The sequence below is a fragment of the Tympanuchus pallidicinctus genome, unplaced genomic scaffold (assembly GCF_026119805.1).
Source record: "Tympanuchus pallidicinctus isolate F22 unplaced genomic scaffold, pur_lepc_1.0 scaffold23, whole genome shotgun sequence".
In the NCBI taxonomy this organism is placed as follows: domain Eukaryota; kingdom Metazoa; phylum Chordata; class Aves; order Galliformes; family Phasianidae; genus Tympanuchus; species Tympanuchus pallidicinctus.
The window spans coordinates 3,605,927-3,630,776 of NW_026294740.1; the positions used below are offsets into that span (position 1 = coordinate 3,605,927).

At 43.5% G+C, this 24,850-nt stretch overlaps 1 protein-coding gene and 2 long non-coding RNA genes across 4 annotated transcripts in view; 2 read left to right on the forward strand and 1 right to left on the reverse strand.

The window, feature by feature from the left end:
* LOC128082974 (uncharacterized) overlaps positions 1–24,850 on the reverse strand; it is a 201,361-nt gene that overhangs the window by 129,742 nt on the left and 46,769 nt on the right. The gene's annotated exons all lie outside the window — the stretch shown is intronic.
* Positions 41–7,761, forward strand: CD7 (CD7 molecule). Its single transcript, XM_052687725.1, has 5 exons — positions 41–492; positions 2,398–2,745; positions 3,927–4,271; positions 4,997–5,109; positions 5,976–7,761. Exons 1-5 carry the CDS (start codon positions 432–434, stop codon positions 6,087–6,089), a joined length of 981 nt encoding a protein of 326 aa, XP_052543685.1. The 5' UTR covers positions 41–431; the 3' UTR covers positions 6,090–7,761.
* Positions 8,644–20,568, forward strand: LOC128082972 (uncharacterized). Of its 2 annotated transcripts, XR_008207912.1 has the most exons (3): positions 8,668–8,713; positions 19,587–19,703; positions 19,834–20,568. It is a non-coding gene; the product is annotated as an uncharacterized LOC128082972 (long non-coding RNA). The 2 variants fall into 2 exon arrangements; XR_008207911.1 differs by lacking the exon at positions 19,587–19,703 and having other exon boundaries at positions 8,644–8,713.

Consider the following 24,850-nt stretch of genomic DNA (forward strand, 5'->3'; position numbering starts at 1 on the left):
CAAAATTTAAACCCTGCATCTGAGAGCCATGTCACACAGGTAAGGCAGTGGGAGCACTGATTGTCTGTATCCACCATGCTGAGTGCCCACGCTTCCAGCAGGGTGACCACATTGATAACATCCTGACACGGCAGGGTGAGGAGCAGCTCTGAGCCCACCTTCCTACAGCTGGCTGCACTCAGATGTGGGTGCTTCTATTCACAAGTTAGGGGTTGTTCTAGAAGCTGTGGGCGTTGTATGAAGCAAAGTGTGAAGTCAGAACCTCTGTTTATAAATCTTTCCCCACTCTCTTAGTTGCTGGGGAGAGGGAGCTACCTTCATTTAGTAAACAGCTGGTGTAGCTGGAAGGTAACAGGCCAAGTTGTGGCACACAGCACTTTTAACTCATCAGTTGAGTTAAATTGAGAAGATCAGTCGAAAAGACTTTGAAGATGCAGATCCCATTTGTGCATCTCTTACTTCTGCTTCTCCCATTCTTCCCTGGCCAAAATGGTACGTACAACATAGCTGCTCTTACATTTTTTTCACTCAGTGATTTTCTTCTCCTTTCTTCCTTTTTTCTTCCTTTCTTTCTTTCCCTCCTTCCTTCTTTCCTTCTCTCCTTAGTTTACCCTCTGGATTATTCACCATTAGCAGTTGGAACTTTGAAAAAACATGCACTGAAATTTTAGAATGCATTTTTAGGAAAAAATAAACATAAAAAAAGCAGAAAAACATTCTGCTTAAAAGTTCGCTCTTCTAAACAAAAGTAACCCTCTGTAGAAATAGCAGATGATGTTCTCCTCGTAATTCAGTGTGAATTGTATCTGTATTCTCAAGGCTGACATGGAGAGACCACTGCTGGATAGAAATGAATGGTGATACTTTGTATGGATGTGATCGTGGAAAGTGTAATAAAGGTGTACTAGAAAAATCAGATGTTGTATATTGTTGTAGCCACTGAGAACACAAGCTGGAGGCACACTTGGGGAAATCAGGATGTCTAAAGGGAAGGAATAGTGAAAAAAGAAGCCCTAAGCAGGCAGGTAGCTCCTTTATTTTCCCCCGTGATCTCAGGTCTGTTTTCACTGATAATAACTGGGAAGGATGGTGACTTGAGGAAAAAAAACCTTTCCAAAAATCAGCATATTTGAAATGTAGATGCTTTGAAACTGATGGTAGTAGGAAGTGTTTTTGCCGTGGTTGCTGCTGGTTGTTAAGGAATTCATATTGATTTCTGCAAATATAATTTAATTCTTGAACTTCTTTTTTTGTTTTTTTTTACTCTGATCTTTTGGAGAAATTGATTGACTGGCTGTGGCTGCTTGCCATTAACTACTTGGTTTATTATACCACATAAATGGGATTCGGCTTAGGAGTGCTGATTTTAAGGCTGATGGGGATGAATTCCTGAGCTTTCTTTCCCAGCTCGTTAAATCAGAACACTCTGCACTTCTCTAGCCTTCTCAATTGCCCACTTTCTCTTTTACTTTGAAAAGTAATTGCCAACGACTCGTGGATTGCTTTAATTCCCTAGAGGGAGGATGCAGAATGTTCTCCTTTCTGGGCAGGTTGGATTAACTTAGTGTATCTAAATTCCGATGATGTCTACCTGTTTTTGACTTCTGTGATTGCTCCCTTATTAAGGTGAGTTGTTTAAAGTATGTAGGGCACCTTAATCATCTCATAAACACAGAACACTCAACTCTTTCTATACTGTTTTCTTATCAGATATGCAATAGACTCTTTCATTTTTCTTTTCTTGCTTGGAATGCAATTTCCTTTACACTTTGCCATTTGATCTTGATTCTTCTCTGTTCACTCTGTAAGCACTTTTTTTTTCAGTTTCTTGTTATTTTCAGGTCATTAGAGAAACTCAAATGGTCTCCTTACATATTTTTATACCTTTGTTTCTTAATACAGGCTGTAGTATCACACCTCCTGCTGCTCTCTTCCTGTGAAGCTACATTATCGAGTTTCCTGATTTCCCACTAAAGCTTAATTTTTCTTTGTCATCCAAAATTTTCTTCTATTCTCTGCTATTCTGTCACTCCTTTGAACTCCAGATTTAGATGCTCAGCCAGCTCCGATTATTGAGATCAGTTCAACGAGCTTTATATTTTAACAGCAAATAGTGGGAACCCATAGATCAGATTACATTTTTTTTGCATGAGGGGCAGAAGCCATTTTCAGGGGGTCCAAAGTCTTTTAAGCTTTGGGAAGATATTGAGTCATGCAGGTCAATAGGAACAAAAGGCACTGTAGGGTTTAGGACAGGCAAAAGATTATATGCATGGAATAGGAAGGGTGAGGTTCAGGCTTACGGCTGTTCTGCTGACGAAAGTAGTTATATTTGCAAATTACCTTAATATAAATACATCGAGATATTATAATTTCCATTGCATTTCTTATTTGTAGGTAAAGAAAATGTATTTACTGAATGGCCAGCAGACATTATCAGTGTTTGGGAAGGAGACTCCATTAACATAACTTGTTCAAAGAACAGTTCAGAAAATGAAGTGGGGACATACTTGAAGACTAGCAGACCGCCAGCCAATATTGTATACATTTCCAGCAGGAACACCTCATTTATACATCCGAATTTTACTAATCGCATCACGTATTTAAATGAAGGACCCAATCTCACCATCACTGTGCACAACGTACGGGAATCTGACTCAAATACCTACCTGTGCACCAACTATATTACAAAGAACGACCGTCACATCATGCGAGAGTGGATGTCGGTCACTGTGGTCGTGAAAGGTACGGTGGTTCCACTCTATGTCTTGTGAATTAATAAATACAGGGATTGGTTTTGAATAACAGATTGGGACGAAAGCAGAGAGTCTAACAGAGCGCTATGCATGCTTGCTCAGGCAATGTCTTGGTTTGAAGTGTACGTCTGTTCCCTGAAAAGATGCAGAAAACACATCAGCTAGAACACCATCAATAAACCCCCTAAAGCATCAATTCATGATTAATTTAATTCTTGCTACAGATTTACAGTGAGTCAGAGGTGTTACTGCAGAAGTTTGCAAACAGTGAGAACCCATGGCTGTTCTTACAGCAGTCTGAGAAATTTTTATGAACATCTGGCAAAGCAATGAACCATTTTTCTGGTAGCAGCCTTTGCAAGTCTTTTTTGTTTTTACCATTCCACCATAAATGAGAATGCAGTGATAAGGAGGAAGCTGGTGCTAGGTGCTAGGCAGGGTTTGTGGGTTGGTTGTCAGTGATACAGGGATTCATGTTTTATCTCTTTTTAGAGGAAACTTCCCTGTTCGTAGTCATTTCTGGTTAGGAGAAGAATTCTTCTGTCATTTTCTTCTTCTATTTTCTGCTCTTTTCCTTTTCCCTTTTTAAATTTTTATTTTCATTGGAAGCGGGTTGAGATGTTCTTCAGAAGATTATTCTCAGACACACCTGCATTTCTGGTGAGAGCCTCTAACCTGGAAATATCTTTACCAAAAATGACAGCTTTCTTTCTTTCCAGTCCGCAAGGAATGCGAGAATTAATTTACTGCTGGATCAGTAATGGGCATTCAAATCTACTTATCACATTCTTCCTTAGGCTTCTCTTTTCAGGTTTCTTCACTGTGTTTTCTCAAATGAATTCCATCTTGTTGGCTATGTACAGTTTCTCCAAAGTATGTTTTAAAATTATCTTTTGTATCTTTTTGATTCTGAACCTCTTCTCTGAAATGATTGCAACCTTTCCAGAGTTATCTTTGCACAAAAGTGATGAGTTGTTTTTATTCCCTTGTCTACATTGTTAATGATAACATCAAAAAGTATGGAGTATACTGAAAGTGTGCAGAGTTTTAGCCTTAAAAAATATATATATATATCAAAATTTCTGTGCTTTGTTTTTTCTCTATTTGTTCCTTAGTTAAAATGTGGTGTGTTTCTGTGGTAGCCATTAATCTCTTTTTTTTTTTTTGTAGCTAAAACCAATGGGGTCATTGAACAGTCACCACTGTCTGTCCGTGCTCAACAAGGAGAGTCTATCAGCATTACCTGTGTGTTGAAAAGCTCGTTTGAAGATGAATGGGTCGTGTTGCTCAAGACTCACATGCAACCTGAAAAAGTGTTCTATGTATCGAGTCAGAACACTACAACTATTTTTCCCACTTTTGCTAATCGCCTGGAGTATTCAAAGCAAGAGAAGAAACTAGTGATAACTCTGCACAACCTACAGGAAAATGACACTGACGTATACGCATGTGCTGCAGGGCTGAAAAATTCCTCTCCCTTTGTCAATGAAAGTGGCACCATGGTGCTGGTTAAAGGTACTGTTTGTTTAACCATAAATAACTGTAGGCATGCTAGAAAACAAAAGGCAGAGTAAAAGCTTGCAGAACTTTAGTTAAGCCAGGTAGAAAGGCTGGGGAAAGCACTCGGACTCCCCTGCATTGTTGTATTCCAAGTCCTAAATAAGCACCATGCTTCTACCTGCCACTGAACAACCAGAAGGGGATTTTAAAAGGGGAAACTGTCCATCATCACCTATCTTAACAAAGAAAAGGTCCAAATCAGACAATAATCTCTCCACTGTGTGAAAAGTCTGTTTAAGAAAATGAATCGGTGCTTTGAGCATCAGTTCTATCACCTTAATGGGGCTTCATGTCTCTTAGAAACCATTCACTGTAGCAAGTCTCTGCTAGGAAGTACAAAACAAGTCCTCAGGCATTTACTTAAAGCAACAAAGATAACAAAGATGATCTCTTATTATACACTGAGCAACCTGTAAGCATATTTTACAGAGCCAGGTCTGCAGGTTAGTGTTGTATCTGTTTTTAAGATGAAGATGACAACAGCAGTGTAACGCTTGATTTTGATGTTACCTGTGCAGTTTATGCACTGGACTTTGATGGGATCTTTGAGCAATTAAACAAAGGTTTATACAGATGTTATGAGCTGTGAAGATCTATTTGCAGCCTGAAAATTCCATAATAAAATTAAAATTCTACCTCTCCTCATTTTTATATTACTACTAATACAATTCCACATGCAGGTGGGAAGCAGACAGAATGCAGTATCGGTTCCTTGGCCATCTACACTCCTACCATTGTGGTAGGAGTGCTGCTATTATCTGCAGTGATTTTCTACATCTTGAACAGTGTCAATGTAAGTATGCTGTTACCATGCAAAAAGCAAATCTGAATCCAGGTTGAGTGAATAGGTGTGTTTTCAATTACAGCCAAAAGTATTGTGTTAAATAGCAATTGAATAAGCAAACAGTTGATAAACCTAAGGTTTTGTTTTCTTTCCTCCTTGCCCTTGCTTAATGTCTGCTAGCTGTAAGTTTTTGGAGGTAAATACTGTTTTCTTATGTTTCTGTAGCATTTAGTAAACTATGAGATAGTGTTTGCTTTTCAACAGGGAAACCTGGGTAAGTTCTGTAGTCAATAACACAACCATGCATTTTATCTATTTCCCCAAATGGTGCAATTCTTTATTCTGTTTTCTGTTTTCTATTCTGTTGATTTGTTGTCAGTCGTGACAAGAAACTTCACTAAGATATTTTTACATCCTTCTTCTTCTTCTTCTTCTTTTTTTAATTCACTTTGGGGTTTTTTTACACTCCATAAACATTACTCAGTTGTCAGGGTCAATTCCCAGGTCAGACTCTTGTGTTGTACTTGTAGCTTCAGAACAGTGAAAAATGGTAGCATTATATCATTGTGGAAAAATCAAGGCTGTGGGAGCTGATCTTTTGTTGCATTGGTAATGAACAAAAATTTACAGATAAGCATTATTTATGTTGGGACTCCAATTACATCCAAATCTTGAAGGAACTTTTAGCAGGATTGCATAAGGCTGACAATGCAGAGTGAAATGATTGGGTCATGTTTCCACATAAATCTCTAAGATGTCATTGTATTCCAAGAGAAGTTTAGCAGCATGTTTTTTCACAAGCAACTGGACTACTAGAAGATAAGCTGGCTCCATTTCAAGCTCTCTTCTTAATGGCTGCTTGCTTTGTTTTGCAGGTGAAGAAGAAATTTTTCCAGAAAAAGAAAACAAATGTAGTGTATGAAGACATGTCTTTCAGTTCTAGAAGCAACACCTTAGTCAGAACTAACACTTACTCAGCTGATAATTAAGCTGCTGTGAGCTGGTACCACACGTGGATCGACTGTTCCTTTTCAGGTGTCTCCAAGAGCTGCCTTAGCAACTTGATGTAGTAGTTGAACAAGAAATGCTATTACCTACCCTCTTTAGCAGAAGGAAAAATCTGCCTTATTTCCAAAGCTGTTTTTACTTGTTTTGACTGCTTGTGAAATACCTCTTACTTTTTCATGTATAGAAAAGATGCAGACACGTGTATTTGCACATATATTTGCAGCACGGTGTGGGAAGCAGAATTTTTGGAGTGTGCATTTGGCTATAGGCAATATGTGAGATTGTTTCTTAGACTGATAGGTAACCGTTATGGGGAAGTTGTGATGGCTTGAGAAGTCTGGTTCTGAGCTCAGGAAGACCATAAGACCATAAGAGGTTTGACTAACAATATGCAATAGATTCACTTATGAATGGAGTATGGCTTTCATAAATGTCTGTGTGAGTCTGCTCAAGAGCTCTGGTAGATAAAACTACTCACAAGTTAAAGCGAATTCTGAAGAGAATTCAGAAACTTGGGAACAGAGTAGATTAGGAGTGAAGGGCTGGATATGTATGGGTTTAGCTCTTCAAAGATCAGAACGGTCCAATAAAATTGCACTCAATTGTAGTTATTAAATTAGTGGCCTTGTTGGAGATATGGACCGTGTTGACATGCGAAGTGATTAGACTTGGTGCATGATAGGAAAGGATAGTCTTGGTAGGAAAGCAGAAATATGTGATTTGCTGGTGTTGGCTCAAATCAAGATGCCTTAAAAATGACACAGCAGATTGTAATTCTCCAGGCTGGTGACTTTAGATGGTAAAATATAGGGTTAACTAATCTGGGATAAAAGTAATGCCAGCATCCCAGCCTGGGCACAGCTGAGTCTGATCCAAAATCACTCTTAAGGGAGAGTTTAGCAAAAAACTTTCATCAGCTGTACATTTTAGCTGGTAATGGCTTGGAACCCTTATTAGGGATAAGCACAGGTCTCCACAGCTGAGGAAAGGTAACAGTTGTCCTCAGGAGCGTTGGGTTTTGGGGAGTTGGGTCAACAGTGCAAAGGACAGTTTACAATTTTGCATGCCCAGAAAAATATCAAATTGCCTGAGTAAGAGGCAGGATTGACAGGAGTGGCTTGTGGCATCTGAGGACAGGCTAGAACTAGGGTCTTTCTTTACTGATGTGTCTGTTTCTTTTTTGAGGGACAAGGGTTGGTTTGCCATTCACAAATGTGCTTAGCTGGTGCTGAACCAGGCACACGATGTCTTCCATGACAAACCTGCTGCTTGGGAAAGGTCATTTCCTTTAAACGTCACTCGTGAAATGCTGTGCACCAGATCCAAGGGGGAAATCTGTTCATCCAAATGTCTGGTGGGTCTGGATTTCCCTTGGTGCAGAGGAGTGTCTGTTGACTGCAGATCCTGCAATTGTCATGTGGATAAACTGATGCTTCCGATCTGCGCCCCGGGGTTTTACAGTTACCTGTTACTTCTGTTTTATGCATTAAGAACTGTTTTATGTATTTTGCAAATGAATGCTAGATAATTAATGGACTGTTTCGTGTAGATTATAATTTAAAATAAAGTGGAACAAAGGGGTTTTTTGTTTTTTGTTTTAAATTTTCACCTACCAGCACTTCAAATAAAGCATGATAACCATTTTCCTCTTTATCTACAAAGTCTCTTCTGTTTGTTTATTTTTTGAATAGCACTAAATTGCTCATCACTGAACTAAACACAGCAAAACACTTTGAAAGTTGTGTACTCATGCAGACCTTTAGTGGCAGGTAAGACAATGCTCCTAAAATGCCAAAAGTGTCAAATGGTGTTGGGGAGGAATTGGTTCTTCCCTTGGACAGCCCTTTAACCATGGCACTTGCTAGATCTAGAGCAGGAGATGGCATCCTGCCACTGTGGGCTCTGTTTAATGTATGTATTGTGTCTTTGCCTTCCTTGTTGCAGGAGTGCTGAAGGAGATTTCAGAGGAAAACAGGCAAAGTTTGGAAATAAATCTGCTATTCCTGTTCCCACAGTTGAGCAGCTGAGACAGGCGGACATTTTGTGGGCCATTTCATGAGGCAGTGATGGCTGTGGATGAGGGGGTCTGGGTGCACAGTGGCTGCCAGCACTGCTCTCAAGGTGGGCACAGCTGCGGGGTCCTGTGGCCAGGCCAGCACAGCCCTCATGGGGTCCATGTCTCCTTATGGGTTCTGGTTCCCCGCACCCCAAGGCCTCTTCAGGAAAGAGAGGAGCATCTTGTCACCCTCCTCTGCGCACCCCAGAGCTGCATGGAGAGAACTGTCATGGCTGTCAGTCAGAGAGGAATGGGTTCTTCCATCTCTGACAAGCTCAGCTCATGCATAAGTGTAGGTGCTGTACAAATTAGGTACTGTATGGGAATTGCTAAGTCAAGGCCTGAACTAATGGTTGAGCACCTGGTGAAGGGACACAGCCAGCCTTGGGAGCACAGGTGAAAGCAATTCATCTGCAGGACTGGAAGGAGTGGAACCAGCTTCCAGCCCTTCTAACATCATTTAAGAGCTGGTTGCCATGAGGGGAAGGTCTTACTTCCAGAAGGATTCCTCCTTCTGGAATACTTGTTGAGCCCTGATTCTTGGGACAGGTAGGCAAATTTTTCTTTATTTATTTGGATTGTGACCATTATCCTTTTTTGGATAATTTAGAACTGGTTATCTGCCATTGCCATTCCCTACAGATACTAATCTAGGAACTAAAGTCCCTGTGGTCTGTTGTGTTTTGTTGTAAGATCTGCTAGTTTATTTGGGTTGCTTCCTCCAGCTGAGAGTCACACCAGTGAAATACTTTAAAATGTTCACAGGGTCTGGACAGTAAGACCTCAAATGTCAAGTATGTGAAATGGGATCTGACAGGGCTTTGCTGGAGCTAGTGTTAAGGTTGTAGCAGAGGCTTTCCTCCAGAGCATGCTTGCTGGGGAGGGATAACAGCACCTTACTCCACTGGTCTTTTGAACTCATCTTTGCGTTGTGTGAATAAAAGATTTCAGATGTTAGGGGGGCAGGGGGGAAGCGTAGATGTTTAGAAGAAAAGAGCTACATTTACAGAAAGGTGCTGTATGAAGTTTCAAGATAAGCAAAGTGATATTTAACAGTAGGTTTCTGTAGCAATGCTGCAGTGCAACCGTGACCGCAGTTGTGGGGAGGAGGGGAAAAAAAGCTGTGAAAGAAAACATTGGAGGTGGTTTCTTTGGTTTAGTGTACATAAAACTAAGCAAAACATAGCTGAAGGAAATGAGTGTGACACACAGTGTGACATTTCTTTAATTGTACTCATGTAAAGAGGTAGAAAAACAAAACACTCAAAATTAACCCAAGCGTTGGTGAATGAACTACTCAGAAAGACCTGCTGGGGAAATAAGCTCAGCAGCAGTCAGAGGACAGGGCTGAGTGTTTGGCTGTTGGAGAGGGGGAGGTGCAGCACGGACTCAAAGGTTCCCTGGGAGGCAAAGAAGTAAATTTTTCATATCTAAGGTAGAGAACAGTATTCTGGGGTTATCCTGTTGCCTTTACTGTTGTTCTGTGTTTTGTCTCTACACTGGAGGGGTACATATTTATCAAGGAGATGCAGCAGATGTGTTGCAGAGCAGCGAGACTGTTCCAGTAGCTGCAAGGCTGAGAACAGTATCAGATTATTAGTGTGTTCCTCTGCCACGTTTCTGGGGCTGAAGGATGGAAAATGCAACTGAGAGCAAAGCAGTTCCAAGGGGCAGAGCGGAGAGCTGCAGATCTAGTTTCAGAGTTTACCAAACAGGAATGGATAAAGCAGAGGCAGCTGAGCAAGGTCAGTACATGAGGGGCAGAGAAAGAAATGACAGGCAGCGTACAGGTCATGTCAGAAGTGGCTGAGGGAGCTCCATCAGTATGGAGTTATGGAGTATTGGTGAGGCCGCACCTCGAGTACTGTGTTCAGTTTTGGGCTCCTCACTATAAGAAAGACATTGAGGCCCTGGAACGTGTCCAGAGTAGGGCAACGAAACTGGTGAGGGGTCTGGAGCACAAGTCTTATGAGGAGCGGCTGAGGGAGCTGGGATTGTTCAGTGTGGAGAAGAGGAGGCTCAGGAGAGACCTCACTGCACTGTACAACTTCCTGAAGGGAGGCTGTGGTGCAAAAGGGTCTGGCCTCTTCTCCCAGGCAAATAGTAGGACCCGAGGAAATGGCCAGAAGTTGTACCAGAGGACGTTTAGGTTGGATATTAGGAGAAATTTTTTCTCGCAAAGGGTGGTCAGGCACTGGAATGGCTGCCCAGGGAGGTGGTGGAGTCGCCGTCCCTGGCAGAGTTCAAGAGGCGCCTGGATGAGGAGCTACGAGAGATGGTTTAGCTTGTGGTACTGATAGGAATGGGAGGGTGGTTGGACTGGATGATCTTGCAGGTCATTTCCAACCTTGTGATTCTGTGAGTTGCCTGGTCTGAGCTCTCAGGAAGTGGGGGGGCCCATCAAAAATAATCTCTGGTTATTCACAAAACTGGAGAGAGCAGCCAGCATATGTGAATTAGCACTTGTGAAGTTCATAGGTTAAGTAAAATTTAACCTAGGAAAGCATATTAACCTTTCCACTGAAGTTCCTCTCATACGTGCTTGAAATCTGACGGCAAGGAAGAGCACAAGGAGGCTGTTAAGCAGAACAAGTGATCTGTGATGGAGAAAAGAACTGAATGTCCACATCCCAGAGTCCTGCTCCGTGCTGGGAGCTGATGGAGCACCTGCAACTTCCAGGCAACCATGAGGGAAAGTAAAGGCCAGCACTGTGCTTTATTGCTACTTTCTGTTAGAAAAGAAGCAGGATAACTTTTTTTTTTCTTTTTTTCAGACGTGCTCTTTCTGTACACATACTGCCTTACAACTCTCAGACAAGCTAGATTGTCGTGGTTTGTACTTGCAATATGTTATCTATGATTAGAGCCATGATTGACAGCTAGTCTGTAGGTAGATGACACTTAAAGTATACAGTTATGTTCTTATGCATTTATTTATTTTTTTTTAAGACTAGATGGTGAGATCCATGTCCAAATGTCCACGAAAGAAATATATTAAGAAATGTTTGTAACACCTCTGTGGATACCTCTGCTACTCTAATTTGTGTATGCCAGTATGCTCGAAGTGCAGCTCTTGTAGAGAGCCTCCTGGAAGTGGGATCAGTCATTGAACAAACTCTTAACAGCCTTTGGACTATAGCTCCTCGTACTTGTCAAGGCTAAAATGAAAACCAGAAGCCTTCCTTTGATGGCTGTATGTTTCTTTCTTGCATGAGTGGCTTTGTGAATTGAAATGTTGCATGCAGAGATAGATAGGAAATAGTGCCATTTCTTTCTTTTCCAGAATAGGAAATAGAGGAGAGTTTCCAGGAAATTTTCAGCTCACAGAAACTAAATGTGCAGTCCAAACTGAGGCTTTGCATCTTAGGCTTCTCAGGCAAGCCTGGTGAGATCCATCCTTGAAAGCATTACTTATTTATTTATTTTTTAAATCATTTTTTCTCTTGTCCTGGTTCTTATCTGTTGGTAAATCTTACCATTATGATCATGGCAAGTTAACAAGATGTCTTTGTTCATGTGGCTGGAGGCAGAGATGGGCTGTTCTCCCAGTGCTATTATTCAGTGTCAAGCTCTAACACTTGGACCTGAGGGCACAACTTTCATGGAACAAAAAGAGAGGCATAACTGGTTATAATTAATTATATTCAATAGTAACTTATTGTCTTCAGCTAGAGTCTCTTAAACAACTTAATGCCTCGAGATAAATGTTGTGGTCTTTGTGGTAAAAATACAGAAGTCTGGGTGCTGCAGAGATGCTTAAGATGTTATATCTGCTGCTTATCACTGCTGCTGGGTGGGCTCTCAGCGGTCTGGCTTATAACCATCCAGACAGAGAGACTGATGGTAATGTTCTGACAGGACATTGTGGTTCCTGTGTATTAGAAAGGTCTCCCATACTGCTGCTGTAGAGTGGAAAAACTGCCTCAGTGACCCTTCTCTGAAAAAGCTGCCTTACTCTTCTCTGAACTTGCATCAGTGCTGCTGCTGTCTACATTCTGCTCTGCAGTACAGCTGGCTGCAGCCATTAGGCTTGTTGGTGGAAAAAGCCCCTTGGGAGGCCAAGGTATTGCAGGCCAGCAACACGCTCTGCCCCAAGCCTGCAGCGATGCACGGGGTTGTTGTGATCTAAGTGCAGGGTCCAGCACCTGGTCTTGTTAATCTTCATCCTATTGGCCTCAACTCAGTGATCAGCCTGTCCAGGTCCCTCTGTAGGACCTTCCCACCCTCAGGCAGATTGATGCCTCCTCCCAGTTTGGTGTCACCTGCAAACTTACTGAGTTGCACTCAATCCCCTTGTCTGGATTATCAATAAAGATATTAAACAGGGCCGGTGTGATATGGCAATCAAATGTTTCAGCTGTAGGTTGGCATCACTTTAAGTCCTTTATGAGAATAAGTCTGGATTTCTAGGTTGTTCATCTACCTCCTAGGACGTGACATAAGAGAAAAATCTGCTGAATTTACACTGTGCCTTCTTGTCTGTGCAGCAGAACTTCTGACACATGCCACTGGCGTGTTGTGAGTGGCGGGGCTCTGTTCTCTATGGATGGCGACAGGAACATTTCTGTAACTGAAACATTAAGACAAGGCAAGCTTTTTTTGGTTCACGAAGGATGATCTGAGGTTTTCTCTTTTGCTGTGATTTTTTTGTAACAAAATTGGAACCTTTGATATTAGAGCAGGGATTTTGTGTATGATTATCACCACTTGTTACCCCTCTGTTCAGAGGAAGAGTATTTCATTGCACAGGCTGCAGCACTTTATATGGGCATTTCTACAATACACCTGCATGTCTTTCCTCTGCACATTGCTGGATGGCTGTGGCAGCTTTAACTGCTTCCTGAGCTCGTGCACCCTGACCACAGTTAGACCACTGCTTAGGTGTCATTATGCTTCGGTCTGGTCTGTGTATCGTGAGCAAGGTATTGAAGGGTATCTCAGCACTGAGTTCAGAGAAGTACGTGAATGAGCATTGCTCAAATACTGATGCAGCATTGCAACCTTTCACAGGGCTATGCATCTGCCCAGATCCTGAGTAAACCCAGAGGCATCTGCCCCACACTGAGCACCAGCACACCTCTGTTAAGTTATCTGTGCCTGAGGTTGCTTAAAACCAGGTGTGCTAACTATCAAATGGGTGCACCTGTGTAACTTAAAGTTCTGAGCTCCCAGCCTGACAGGAAAAAGTACAGAGAGGGAAACACCACAGCCTGGAGTACTGAAAATGAAGCTTCTTTAGAGACAGAAGGTACAGGAAATTACACTAGTGCCTGTTTTAGTAATTGAAAACTGGTAGCTGGGTGGGAAAAATCATGTTTCTATATATTGTTCTCTACCTGCTGGGTTCAAGGAGGTTTAATAGTCGTGTTTGTAGTATGTTGTTCAGATGGGGAAAAGGAAGGATATTTGTTGCAGTACTGGGTACTTCAGGTATGAGCCCATGACAGTCTGAAATGAAAAAGGTTTTCAAATGCTCAGTTCATTTAAAAGCTGTGCTTTTACTTCTTGAAGCCACTTTCATGCATGGTTCTGCTGTGCGTTCTGCCTGCTGGCCCTAGGCTTCTTATCTGAGAGCACACCAGGCACTCTGAGCTGTGATGTGATGGTCATGCTCTGCTGCTGTGAGGAGGACCAACTGCCTGAGCATCCCAAGGTTGAACAGTGTGTGAATTAGCCCCGAAGGTCATTTCATCCTTTTCAATTATACTGCAAAGCCTGGGTTCAAGAAGGCAGGTAGATGCAGCACTGAGACAATTAAACACTGTAGAATAAAGTGTTCCATGAAGCTTATCTTAGCAGCAAGGTGGTTTTGTGAGAGTCAAGGGTTGCATCTTTCTTCTTAGTTTTCATCTGCTTGCTTTTCTGTTACCCATTTCCTTTGCAACAGAAGAGCTGTCATCAGGAACCACAGCAACAAATGTTATCTCTGAGGTGCTTTGGTTTGCTACTTGGAACTGAAGGCAGATCTGCCTTGAGTGCTACCAAAAAGCCTGGCCTGCTGGGGAGAAAGGGAAGGGGGGTTGTTATTGTCAGATCCCTCGCAGCTGGAGGAAAAGGGAATACCAGAGGCTATTAGAAGGAAATCTGTACTTAATACTCTGTGGTCTCAAATGGTTTAACTGCTTTCGCAAATAGGAGAAAAAAAGCAAGACAGTTTAAAAGATTTTAAATGAGGAATGCTACAGTAGCTGGCATTGCTATTTAACAGGAAAAGCCCTGTTCACATGCTGGTGTTTGATTGTGTAAGGTTATACATGTTTTTATTGTATCAGCTCCCATGTTTGCCTTGAAACACTGCTTGCCCCTCCTCTTGGCTTCCTAATTAATGAGGGAAGGAACTTTCTGATCTATGAAGAAATGGATAAAGACATTGGAACATCACCAAAGGCATTTTCAAGGGTGCTAAAGCAGTAGCAATAGACTAGGACCAGCAAGAAATAGCATAAAGTTTATTTTAAAATGCAGGACTAGAATGAATCAGATATGTTTGGATCAATTATCTGTTATGGAAATAACTGAAGATACCTGAAACTAGTGCTTGCCTAACCTGTTCCTGCAGTCTCCAGTTGCTGGTGTAATCCATACAGTCTGTTTTAGAGCTGAATCTTCCCTGTTACTTGTCTGACCTGACTCTGTGCTGAAAATGTAGTGTGGTTGGTTGTGACAGGCAGTGCAGCTATTCTGCAGTGTCATTGGTACCATTTGGTGCAGAACAGGGCACCTTGCAGGAGCTGCTGCCTGAGAAGAGACACGCTTGTAACAAAACTTGTGTAGAGTTGGTAGGAATGCAAGAGTTGTAAGAGTTAAATGAAAGCTGCACATCTCTAATTAAATAAGGAAGCATAATTCCTGAAAGAATCCAGCATCAAGCAGGTAAGTGCATTGTGGAGGGGGGGCTTGATAAGCAAACAGGGCTGGGGGCAGACACATCCACCTGTAGGGGACGTTACAGTGAGGAGGATGTGCTCCCGTGGTTGGACAGTGACAAACAGAAGCTGACATTTGTGCTTTGCCATGTCAGTGACAGCGTTTAAATCTCTGGAGCTTTCCTGATGCACATATAGACACACTTGGATGTGAGGCATGCTCTTCACCTTCCATCCTGCTCCTCTTCCTATCAAATATTCATCAGAGGAAGATTTTCATCTGCACATTTTGCATTATTCAGGCTCAGAAGTATTTCAGTGGCTTTCATGTTGCCTACAGGATTTAGATACCAGGGATAAAACAGAAGTTTCTTTAATTTTCTACATTGCTTCTACACGCTTCATTAAAATTCTACTGAAGATTCATCTTCACGATGGATCTGAAACTTGGAGTCTTCCTCCCAGGAAAATAATGCCCACAGCAGAAAACAGATGAAGCCACTCCAGAGAGATCTCTGCAGTTCTACCATCAGCCACGGGTAGATAATGCAGGTAGCTGTATTTCTTTCCAACAGTTGCTTTATCCTGTGGGGGCTGCATTTTAACCCCACTGTGCAATGGGAGCATGCTGCTTCTGTGTGCTCCCCCAGGATCAGAATATGAGGGCTCTCCTTTGAGTAACAAACAGAATATTGAGCCAGTTTGACCTCAGCACTTGTTTCTATGTGCAAAACTTTGATTTAGGTATTATGGTGCCTGATATTTTTTCAGAGGACACAAAGCATCTGAGCTCTTGCTTAGAGATCGAGGATGCTTCCCTTCCTCTGAAGGGCAGGTGTGTGCCTTTTGCTGCTATGGAGCTTGAATTCTGATTTGGGGTGAGAAGATAGACGGCCTCAAATTTACAGAACGAAGTGATGAAACTTCCACTCTTAGAATAGAACTCCTTGAGTAGGAAGGGATCTTTAAAGGTGATCAGGTCCAACTCCTCTGCAATGAACAGGGACGTCTACAGCCTTCTAGGGGAAAAAAATCCATAGCACATCGTCATCTGATAGGAAACAGATGGATAATGAAGTTACTGCATTTTCAAGGCTCTCTTGCTTTGAGGAGCACCCTGGGAAAGGCAGGCAGGCTCCCTTTGCAGGCTGCCCTGAGGAGCTCTCAGGTTATTTTGTTAGTGCTTAGCAAAACTGTTCTTGCTCTGTCTGCTTATGTTGGATTCTGCTGTGGATGTGTCCTACTGGTTTTGCATTATCAAATCTTACACTCATTTATCAAAAGCGTTAAAAAAGTCTGAGCTATTTCAGTGCTTTTACCACTCAGTAGATAACGTGGGTTGAGTTTTTTGATGTGAAGAAAACAGAAGATTATTAGAGCAATGTTTGTTTTCAAACCACAGCCAAAAGATAGCGGCTTTGTAGGCTGAACTACACAACTTGTGGACAAGCACCGGATGCCAGAGCTCGAGTGGCTGTCATTAAATCTCCCCTTACAATGTTCCTACTCAACCTGTGTACTTGCAAGCAGATTTGGAAGATGGTGTTATGACTGTGTGTATGCAGTGAGGTTCTGTCCACGTTCTTTGAGCCAGATTGCTTTTGGAGTTCACAGAAGCAGCAGGGTGCTTGCTTCCAATCCCTAGGAGCTGGAGTTGGCTATGGAACAGCACAGCACCCCTTGCCTGGGCAGCAGTCCCTTTCCAAAGCATTGTTGGAGGAGCTGGAAGCTCCCCAGCAACACTGGCAAGTGTGGGAGGGGGTGAAAAGAGCACAGCAGCTTCCAATGGCTTTATTCCTATTAGCTTGCTCATGAAAGGACTTCACTATGCTTTACGCTGAGATTGGAAGAGACTGTTGTTAATTAAACAATTAGCTGCTTAAAATGTATTTATTAAGGCTTAACAGCCAGGCCGCAGATATGCATCAGTTACAGAACCACAATATCTGCAATAAATGTTTTTCCACCCCATAATCAACTATGGCTTAATTAGGCAATGCTGGGAGAATAGTCATAATAAATAGAGTGGGTAAGACTTGCCTTTATAATTGAGATTTAATCAGCCAGCTCTTGTATGTTCATTGAGTAATTGATTATTCTACACATTTATCAAGGATTAAAAATGCAGTGGTAGATATGCAAATCCCCTGCATTAAACACATCTGAAATTCTAGAATAGCATTTAATGCTTATTAGCATTCCAATTCAATCTAAATGACACACGTTGGAGATCTTGCTTCTGGTAGATTGTTTTATTGCTGTTTATCACTTTTTTTTTTTTTTTTTTTTTCTTCCCCCAAGCTGAACTGCTTGTGTTGGGTGCTTTGGAAGTAGTTGTAGGAGATGGACAGAAACATGAAAGGGGGGAGTGAACAAGCTCCCTCATTCTGGAAGTGTGCAAGATGTCATCCTGGCTGGGGCAGCAGGAAGCATTTCTGTGCTGGCTGCTAGTGAGCAGGCAAAACCAAATGGAGCAGCCAAACAGACTGGAAGAAGTGGTAACTCTCCCCAGGTGTCTTAGTGCTCTTTATGATCAAGCAAGCATGCGAACAAGTCCATGTCTCATCTCTGTAGCTTCTAAAAATATGCATGTGTGTAGCAGGCCCAAGGTTTGCAAGGACCAGCACAAGGTGTCCCACTGGGACTGCAGTGGTTGCTAGAGAGAAACAACTCTGAGTGCACTTGGGGGGGCTTTACCTGAGGAAATCGGGTTTCCCTTACTCAAGGCACTCCAGTAGACAGATTATTTTTGCTAAGGGTTAAGTGAAGGGTTAAATAAGCATGGCACAAGAATGAGAACGTGAAACTGTAGGTAGTGATGACAGCTCATTTCTGAAGTGAGAGGCATGCCAGACTGATGTTTCAATTAAAAGTGAAAGCAAAACTTAAAGCAAAAAAACACACCGAAGGCTGCACCTTGGTAAATATGATTTTGCAGCTCATGCAGCTTGCACAGTGTCACAGGCAGTGCTGGAAGAGAAGCGTAGAGCTGTCACAGGTGGGGAGCACACTGAGCTAACAGGTTTCTGTGAGAGTTTAGCTGTATAGAAAAGCACTGGTAACAACATATATCACTATTTCACTTCTATGCCCTGACAAACATCAATGATGTATGCTGGATGGAGATGCCAGGAGCCAAGGCTGAAGATCTCAGTGCTAGGCCAACATGCAAGGTTAATTTCTGTGCAAACACATCAGATGTGTTTGCAGAATCAGTGCTTCTCAGTTTTTGTAACTCACTGCAGGGCATGTCCTCTACATTGGCCTCTAAGCTCCTTGTCCATATCCTGAAAGCCACTTTTCCAAACTACAAGAATATTGAGCCAAATGGCTGCTGTGCAGTTTTGCAGCATAGGCTGCTTGCTTTATTTCCAACTTTGTGCAGCATTCCTTGCTAATTTCAGCTTGGACACAAGAGGGTGATATTTCTTTAAGAATTCATCTGCTGAGAGGTGTGCATTCTTCTTGGAAAATGTGTTCCAGAGAGAAAATAACCTAATTGATTTATATTTGTAAGTGGTGGCTAGCCTTGTTTGACATTTGTGATCTGTAGCAGAGCTGTGGTGCAGCACTGGTGGGTGCTGCAGTTGGTGGGCACTAGGACTTGCTGTCTGAGAGAATGTGCCTGGGGTGCTGCAAAGCCATTGAATCTGATGGCAGTTTTTCCAGGTTTTCCTCATGTGACAGAGTCCCTGCTGAGCTCTCCTTCCTTTGCGTATTTTCAGAGCTGTAGTGATGTGTCTGTGGATTGTAGCCATTCTCACCTTGTGCACTGCAAATAAGGCACACAAGAGCCTGGCTGCTCACAGCTGACTGCTTCTCACATCTTGAGGCAGAACAGTGCAAAATAAACTCTTTCTGCCCCAGGCAGGAATTATGGTTTCTGATTGCAAAAGGAGCAGTGTTGAGAGAAAAGTTGTCTTCAGGATGAGCACATCCTGTTCCTGCAAATCCAGCCTCACTTGCAGTCTGCTGTTTTGGGGATGTAAGTGTGGGGCTGAGGGTAGTGAAGGCTCTGCTGCTCAACTCTAGCCTGCTTGTAAGCCTAACTTGGAAAGAGGACTTATGTTCAGCTTTGGAAGTGCGTATAAATTCCATCTGCTGCCATGAAGCATATAGGAAGCAAATGACAAGCACTGCTGCCACTCACCCAACTCTTGCTGACCTGTTCTCAAGCCTTGGAGCACATCTCTGTGCTGTGTCACTGCAGGTGATCCTTCAAGACTGTTTTGCTTTGGTCCCTCAGGTCTATCTCTGTGCGTAGATTGGAGACCTTGCTTGGTCTAGGGGCAAAAAATAAAAGGAACTCCAGGAATAACTGTGATATGTTCAGTTACAGCTGGGTTCTGGACCTTATGGGTATGAACAAAGGAAGGGATGGGATTCCTCTGGTTGTGCCCTGTTCAGGAGCACAGAGGAGGACTTCCAGGTGCCCACGGTGTTGTTCCTCTGTGTGTGAACCAGGGTAATGCTAACTCTCACCCAGCTACAACAGCACAGGCAGATACGGATTTGGGGTTGTCTCCTGTTTGCTCTTTGCCTCCTCTGTCCCACAGTTGTGCCTGGGACCAGCGGTTCCTCCTCTGACACCAGCATCATGATGAGCTGAATCTCTGAAGCTTCAAACTGCTGGATGCCTCTCTGGATATGTAATCCCTGCACTTGGAACCCGTGTGAGCCTGTGCAAAGCAAATTACTGCAGACTAAATATATGTTCAGGATGTGTTGAAAGTTGGCAGCGTAGCTGCCTGGGGTAGCCAGGGGAGGAGGAGGGAAATGCTCAGCTTTCTCTTTCTGTTGCAGTGGATGATGCTCAGAGTCCTTTAAAAGACTTTAACATGGTTTTGGAAAGGAAGAGCTGGAGGAGATTCAGCCATAAAAAGCTGGATGGAGGCAGAAGGGTGCAACGTGCCTGGGAATTGTGAGACAGGATCAGCAGCCAGCTTTGATCAGAGAAGATGAATTTGAGAGCAGATTCTTTCATAGCAACTCAGAAAGGGGATTTGGCACCTCCAGATGACCTGGGGGAGACGGACTTCTGCTGTGACCCATTCCGTGATCACAGTTCACTTGTGATCCTTTGTATGAGTTACGCTGCGTGTTGGCAGCAGTCCGTGTCCTTAAAAGAACACAACCAAAATAAAGATCAGTTGCCTTGCCTTTCTGACTGTAACTAATTGCTAATGTTGTTACAGTGGAAAGAATACTTTAAAACTGACTTGGACCTTTGTATTTTAATTGACTGACTTTTGTGTTTCACCTGGCTTGCTCAGGAATCAGAAATGACTTTGCTTACTTTTTCTGTTCAGAATCACTTTCTGGCCGTTTGCCCAGACCAGAGGAGCCCCAGGCTCTTCAATACTGAATGCAGACTGGAAGTGGAGCCAAACTGTTCTCTAAAATGTTCTGCTTTGAATAAGGGGATGGCTGTATTTGACTGAAGTTTTCTTTTACTCTTCCACAAACTGGAAAATCTAACCCAATGTCACTGGAGAATCGTGAATTTTTGTCAGTTCTGTTAATGGTCAGTCATGATTTTTTTAAAAAAGAAAGGAGAACCTAAGAGTTCTTGTTGGTATTTTTAAAACAAATGCCCATCTGAACGTTTTGGTTCTGCAGAGTTGTATATGTGCATGCCATGTTGGGTCTCAAGGTTGAAGTGGCTTTTCCAGCTGAGCACCCTGCCCATGCACAGCACATTAGAATCACGGAATTGTTACAGCTGGGAGGGACTTCTAAGCTTACCAAGTCCAACCTCCCCCCCACCGTGCCAACTAACTGTTCCCACAGAGCCACATCTCTGCATTTCTTGAACACCTCCAGGAACAGCAACTCCATCACTTCCCTGGGCAGCCTGTGCCAGTGCTTCAACATTTGTGGAGAAGTTTTTCCCAATGTTCAACCTGGAAAACATTTCTTTGATGAATCATGCTGGCTGTACATGTCTTTCTCTTGCTAAATGAAGAGAGAGTGCTTTGGCTCAGAGCTTGTTCATGAAAGAAAGAAGTGTTTGATCATGTTTGTCCTCACCCTGTAGGTAGAGAGGGTATGTCAACAGACCTTATTTTAGGGCTTCAAAGGTAAAGTGCAGCTTCTAGAGCACTGCTCAGACTACTTACTGTGTTCCCTGTAAAGATACCTTTGCTCAACTCCAACATGCACTTCTGGGCTGTGCTTGCTGTGTGTCCTGGAAAAAGGCCCCTGGGTCACCCACCCACTGAAAGCCATACTGTCCATAGGCACAGCTAAACCCTTATAGACAGTAAGCAGTAAATCATGCTTTGCTGAGAGCAGTGAGAACGTGGAAGCAGCTGTGTGTGCTCAACAGACAAACCATGGGGATGGTACTAAAATACCATGGGTCAGATGGTGTAAATCTTGCCGTGTCACTAGAGCGGTTCAGGCTTCGTTCGCCTTGAGTTCTGTGTCCACCTGCAAAGTTCCCCAAGGTGACCCTGCTCTGGCTCTGCTGCCAGCTGACTGAGACCTGTGTTGGAGGAGCTTGTGCTGTCTCAATCAATGTGCATGTATGCTGGGTTCTGAGGGCTCTGTCACATCTGTGCTGCCAGCTCCTCCCCGTGCTTTTGCAGAGATCAGCCCTGGGGCACAGAGGATGCTGTGTGCTGATCCATGGGGTGGATCTGTGCTGTGCTGTAGGCACGTGGCTCAGCACGCTGGCAGCCTGCAGTAGGCTGGGTCAAGTGTGCTGTAGGTGGTGGTAACAGCAGAGATTGCAATGCTCCTTATGTTACAGCTTTCGTTAGGCTATCAGCCGATTTATCTATAGCTGAATTTATCTGCCTGCTGGGACGCATTGAGCAACCAGTTACAAATGATAGACTTTGCTGATGTTGGCATTTCTTGTGTTGAAATCTTATGCTAGTGCTATTTTGCTCATGTTGATGCACGTTCACGTATGTGGTTTGGTCTCCCTCATATGCACAAGTTTAACTTCTGAGGGAGGGACACCTCCTGTGTAAATACACACTGTGTTTCAATGAATGTGTTTTTACAGGGTTATTTCCCTTTCATAAGCGAACAGGACCATGCTTGCAGCCATAAATAATTTTAGACCTCACTTTGCTTGCAATCTCACTGTGTTGGATAGAAGTGGTAAGCTGATATCATACAGTATCTCCCCAAATAGCCAAGGGAGCAACAAGGAACTTTCAAAACCTTAAAACCATAACGGTCTTATAAGAACAGATCAACAATGCTAAGTAACAAAACTCCCCCAGCTCTTTGTGGTGCAGTAACCTAGGCATACCATAATGCAATTCCAGCTTCAGCCAGTAGTTTGGGGCATATAACAACTTACTAACTTATTTTCTGTTTCATCTGGCAGCGATGGACTGAAACAGGGAAAATAAAGGCAGGGGAAAGGGCACTAAGATCCCAGCCTCACTGTGTCTCCTGGATTTTGTTCCCAAGGGCAAGTGCTGATGAGTGTTCTCCATCTTGTTTCTTCTCTGATTAAACTCTGAAATCAAACTGAAGGATGCGGGAGAAAAGGGTTAAAGGAGTAGGAGATGGTCTTTGAACTGCCATGTGGCAAGGTAATGAGGTATGAATTATTAAAATGATTTCAATTATAACTGGCAGCTGCACACGCTGCTTTCTTCCTCTATTTAATAAGACAGGTTTGCAAGTGCTCGTGGCTTCTTGGAAGAGGCATGCCCTTCCAGAACTGCTGGGTGTATATGTGGTGTAATTTGTCACGGGGAAAGCTGCTTTTGTGGTTAGAGAAGTAGAAGTGTCAATGAAATGGGCATGGTTCAGCAGCAAGACAAATGTGCTGCTTGAAAACCTACAGGAATGGATTGCTATCACGCTGCTGAAAGGCCACAGGTATTAGTAGCCTCTAAATCAGCACGGTGAGGCTCTGGTCATACATCATTAATAATAAAGAAGTTTTGGTGTAAATGGAAGAAGCAATATTTTCATTTTATGGTTGGGTTGTTGTATTTTATTTTATTTTATTTTATTTTGCTTGTGCATAGCTTGCTCAGCACCTGAGCGTTGGGTGCATTGAATTCAGATTTGTAGGCAGTGATTGGGCTGATTTATGCTCAGCCCCTGTGAAGACAGGCACCTCGCTGCTGGCTGCCTTCTCCGTGTTTCTTCACGCCTTTAGAGGTGGGTATTACCAGCAATAGCTCCATCTGGCGACCGCTAAAAACTTTGCACTGATGCCTGTGTTGTAGATCAGAGCGAAAGATCCGAGGTCTGGTGCCTCGGGAGGAACCAGGTGGCCATAAAGCCCGGCCACCACAGGTCAGGCTGCAGAGTTTGCCGCAGCTGGATGAAGAGATGATAAAACCAGAATTTGCTGAATGTTTCAGAATGATTCATCTAACAGATCTGAAATTGGGTTTGGTACTCGTGGGTTGCAGTGTGGGAGGGCAGGGAAGAACTGAATGCACGTGGGGTTCTGATCAGCGAGCAGGTAGGGAACTCTTGAAGCTGCACCTCAGTTCCTTCCACTGCTTTTCTTCAACCCAGTCTGCTTCTCTTAGAATTCAGCTGCACTCTGTCCTGAAAGGTGACTGCTGAAGTTTGTTGCATATCTCTCTTGTTACTTTCTGTACTCTCTATCTTTATGGAGAAAGAAAAGTGAAAGCAAGAAAGTAGCATTTCTAAGTTGAGGTGGATACGTGAGGATCAGGGATCTGAACCCAGTTAGAGTCATAGAATGATTTGACTTGGAAGGGACCCTTAAAAACCTTTTGGTCCAATTCCCTGCAATGAACGCAGCTCAGTCAGGTGCTCAGAGCCCCGGCCAGCCTGACCTTGTGTGTCTCCAGGGACAGGGCATTATTACCTCATTACAGAGACCCAAGAGTCCAGTGGTGGCTGTGTTAGTGCATTTCCCACTGGGGGACCTTCTGATCTGTGAAGCAGCCTGGAGAAGGCAAGATGCTAATGAAAACCTGAGCAAAAGCTGAATCCTTTGGGCAAGGAAATGATAGTAGGAGACAGTGCTGTGCCCACTGCCAAGGCTGGGAGCAGTATGGAGCTGCAGCCAGGCTGAGCTGGCTGGGCACACCATGAAGAGCTCTCTGCGGGTCTGGCTGGTGCCATTGTTGGCAGTCACAGCAGGCAGCCTCCAGTCTGCTCCGCTCGGAAGTATGAGTTATTAAAATGTAACAACAGCAGGAAGGCTTTTGCACTAGCACTTATACAATATTCCTTTTATAGTTCCTGCTCTTTTCCCCTCCTTGGAGCAGAGCTGCTTTCCTTAGCCCCTGGGTGAGATGCGAGTTTGCTGGTGCCACGACCCTGCCAGCAGGTGACCATTTATTTTTGCAGCCTGGGTGGAAATGGAGGCTGGAGCCCCACGGGGTTCCTGGATGACAACTGACTTTTTCCGACCCTGTTCAGCACAGCTTTGCTCAGAGCTGATGGAGGCGCAGGGGGAGAGGAGGGAGCAGCATTCCTTGCTGCTACATTCACGTAGTTCCTGGCAGCAGCCAGCTCCGAGCTCCTCCTGAAACCGCTCCAGACTCTGAAATCATCTCTATTAGGAAACCATTCATGCTGTAGCTGGATGGAGCCCTAGGTGACTCTTTAAAGCCCGAAATGCACTGAAATGCTGGTGGTGGTCAGGAGCTGCTGCCTGGCTGCGGGCTCAGGGTTTAGGGTGAAGACTGCAGTGAGAGCAGAGCCCTCTGCTGTGCTCAGGCAGTGGTTTCCCTGCACTCGCCTGTACTTCTTACTGCTGAGTACAGAACTGGAAGCAAACTCCAGCTCTGTTTTCTTTGTTACCCTTAATGCTGTGCTTATTCACTTCATTGCTAATGTTGCCGTACAGCTCTGAAAT

Excerpts from the sequence above, each read along its gene's own strand:
- CD7 (XM_052687725.1), top strand. The coding sequence starts at position 432 with ATGCAGATCCCATTTGTGCATCTCTTACTTCTGCTTCTCCCATTCTTC. Across the intron at positions 2,746-3,926 it reads GGTCACTGTGGTCGTGAAAG|CTAAAACCAATGGGGTCATT; the intron begins GTACGGTGGTTC and ends TTTTTTTTGTAG. Across the intron at positions 4,272-4,996 it reads CACCATGGTGCTGGTTAAAG|GTGGGAAGCAGACAGAATGC; the intron begins GTACTGTTTGTT and ends TTCCACATGCAG.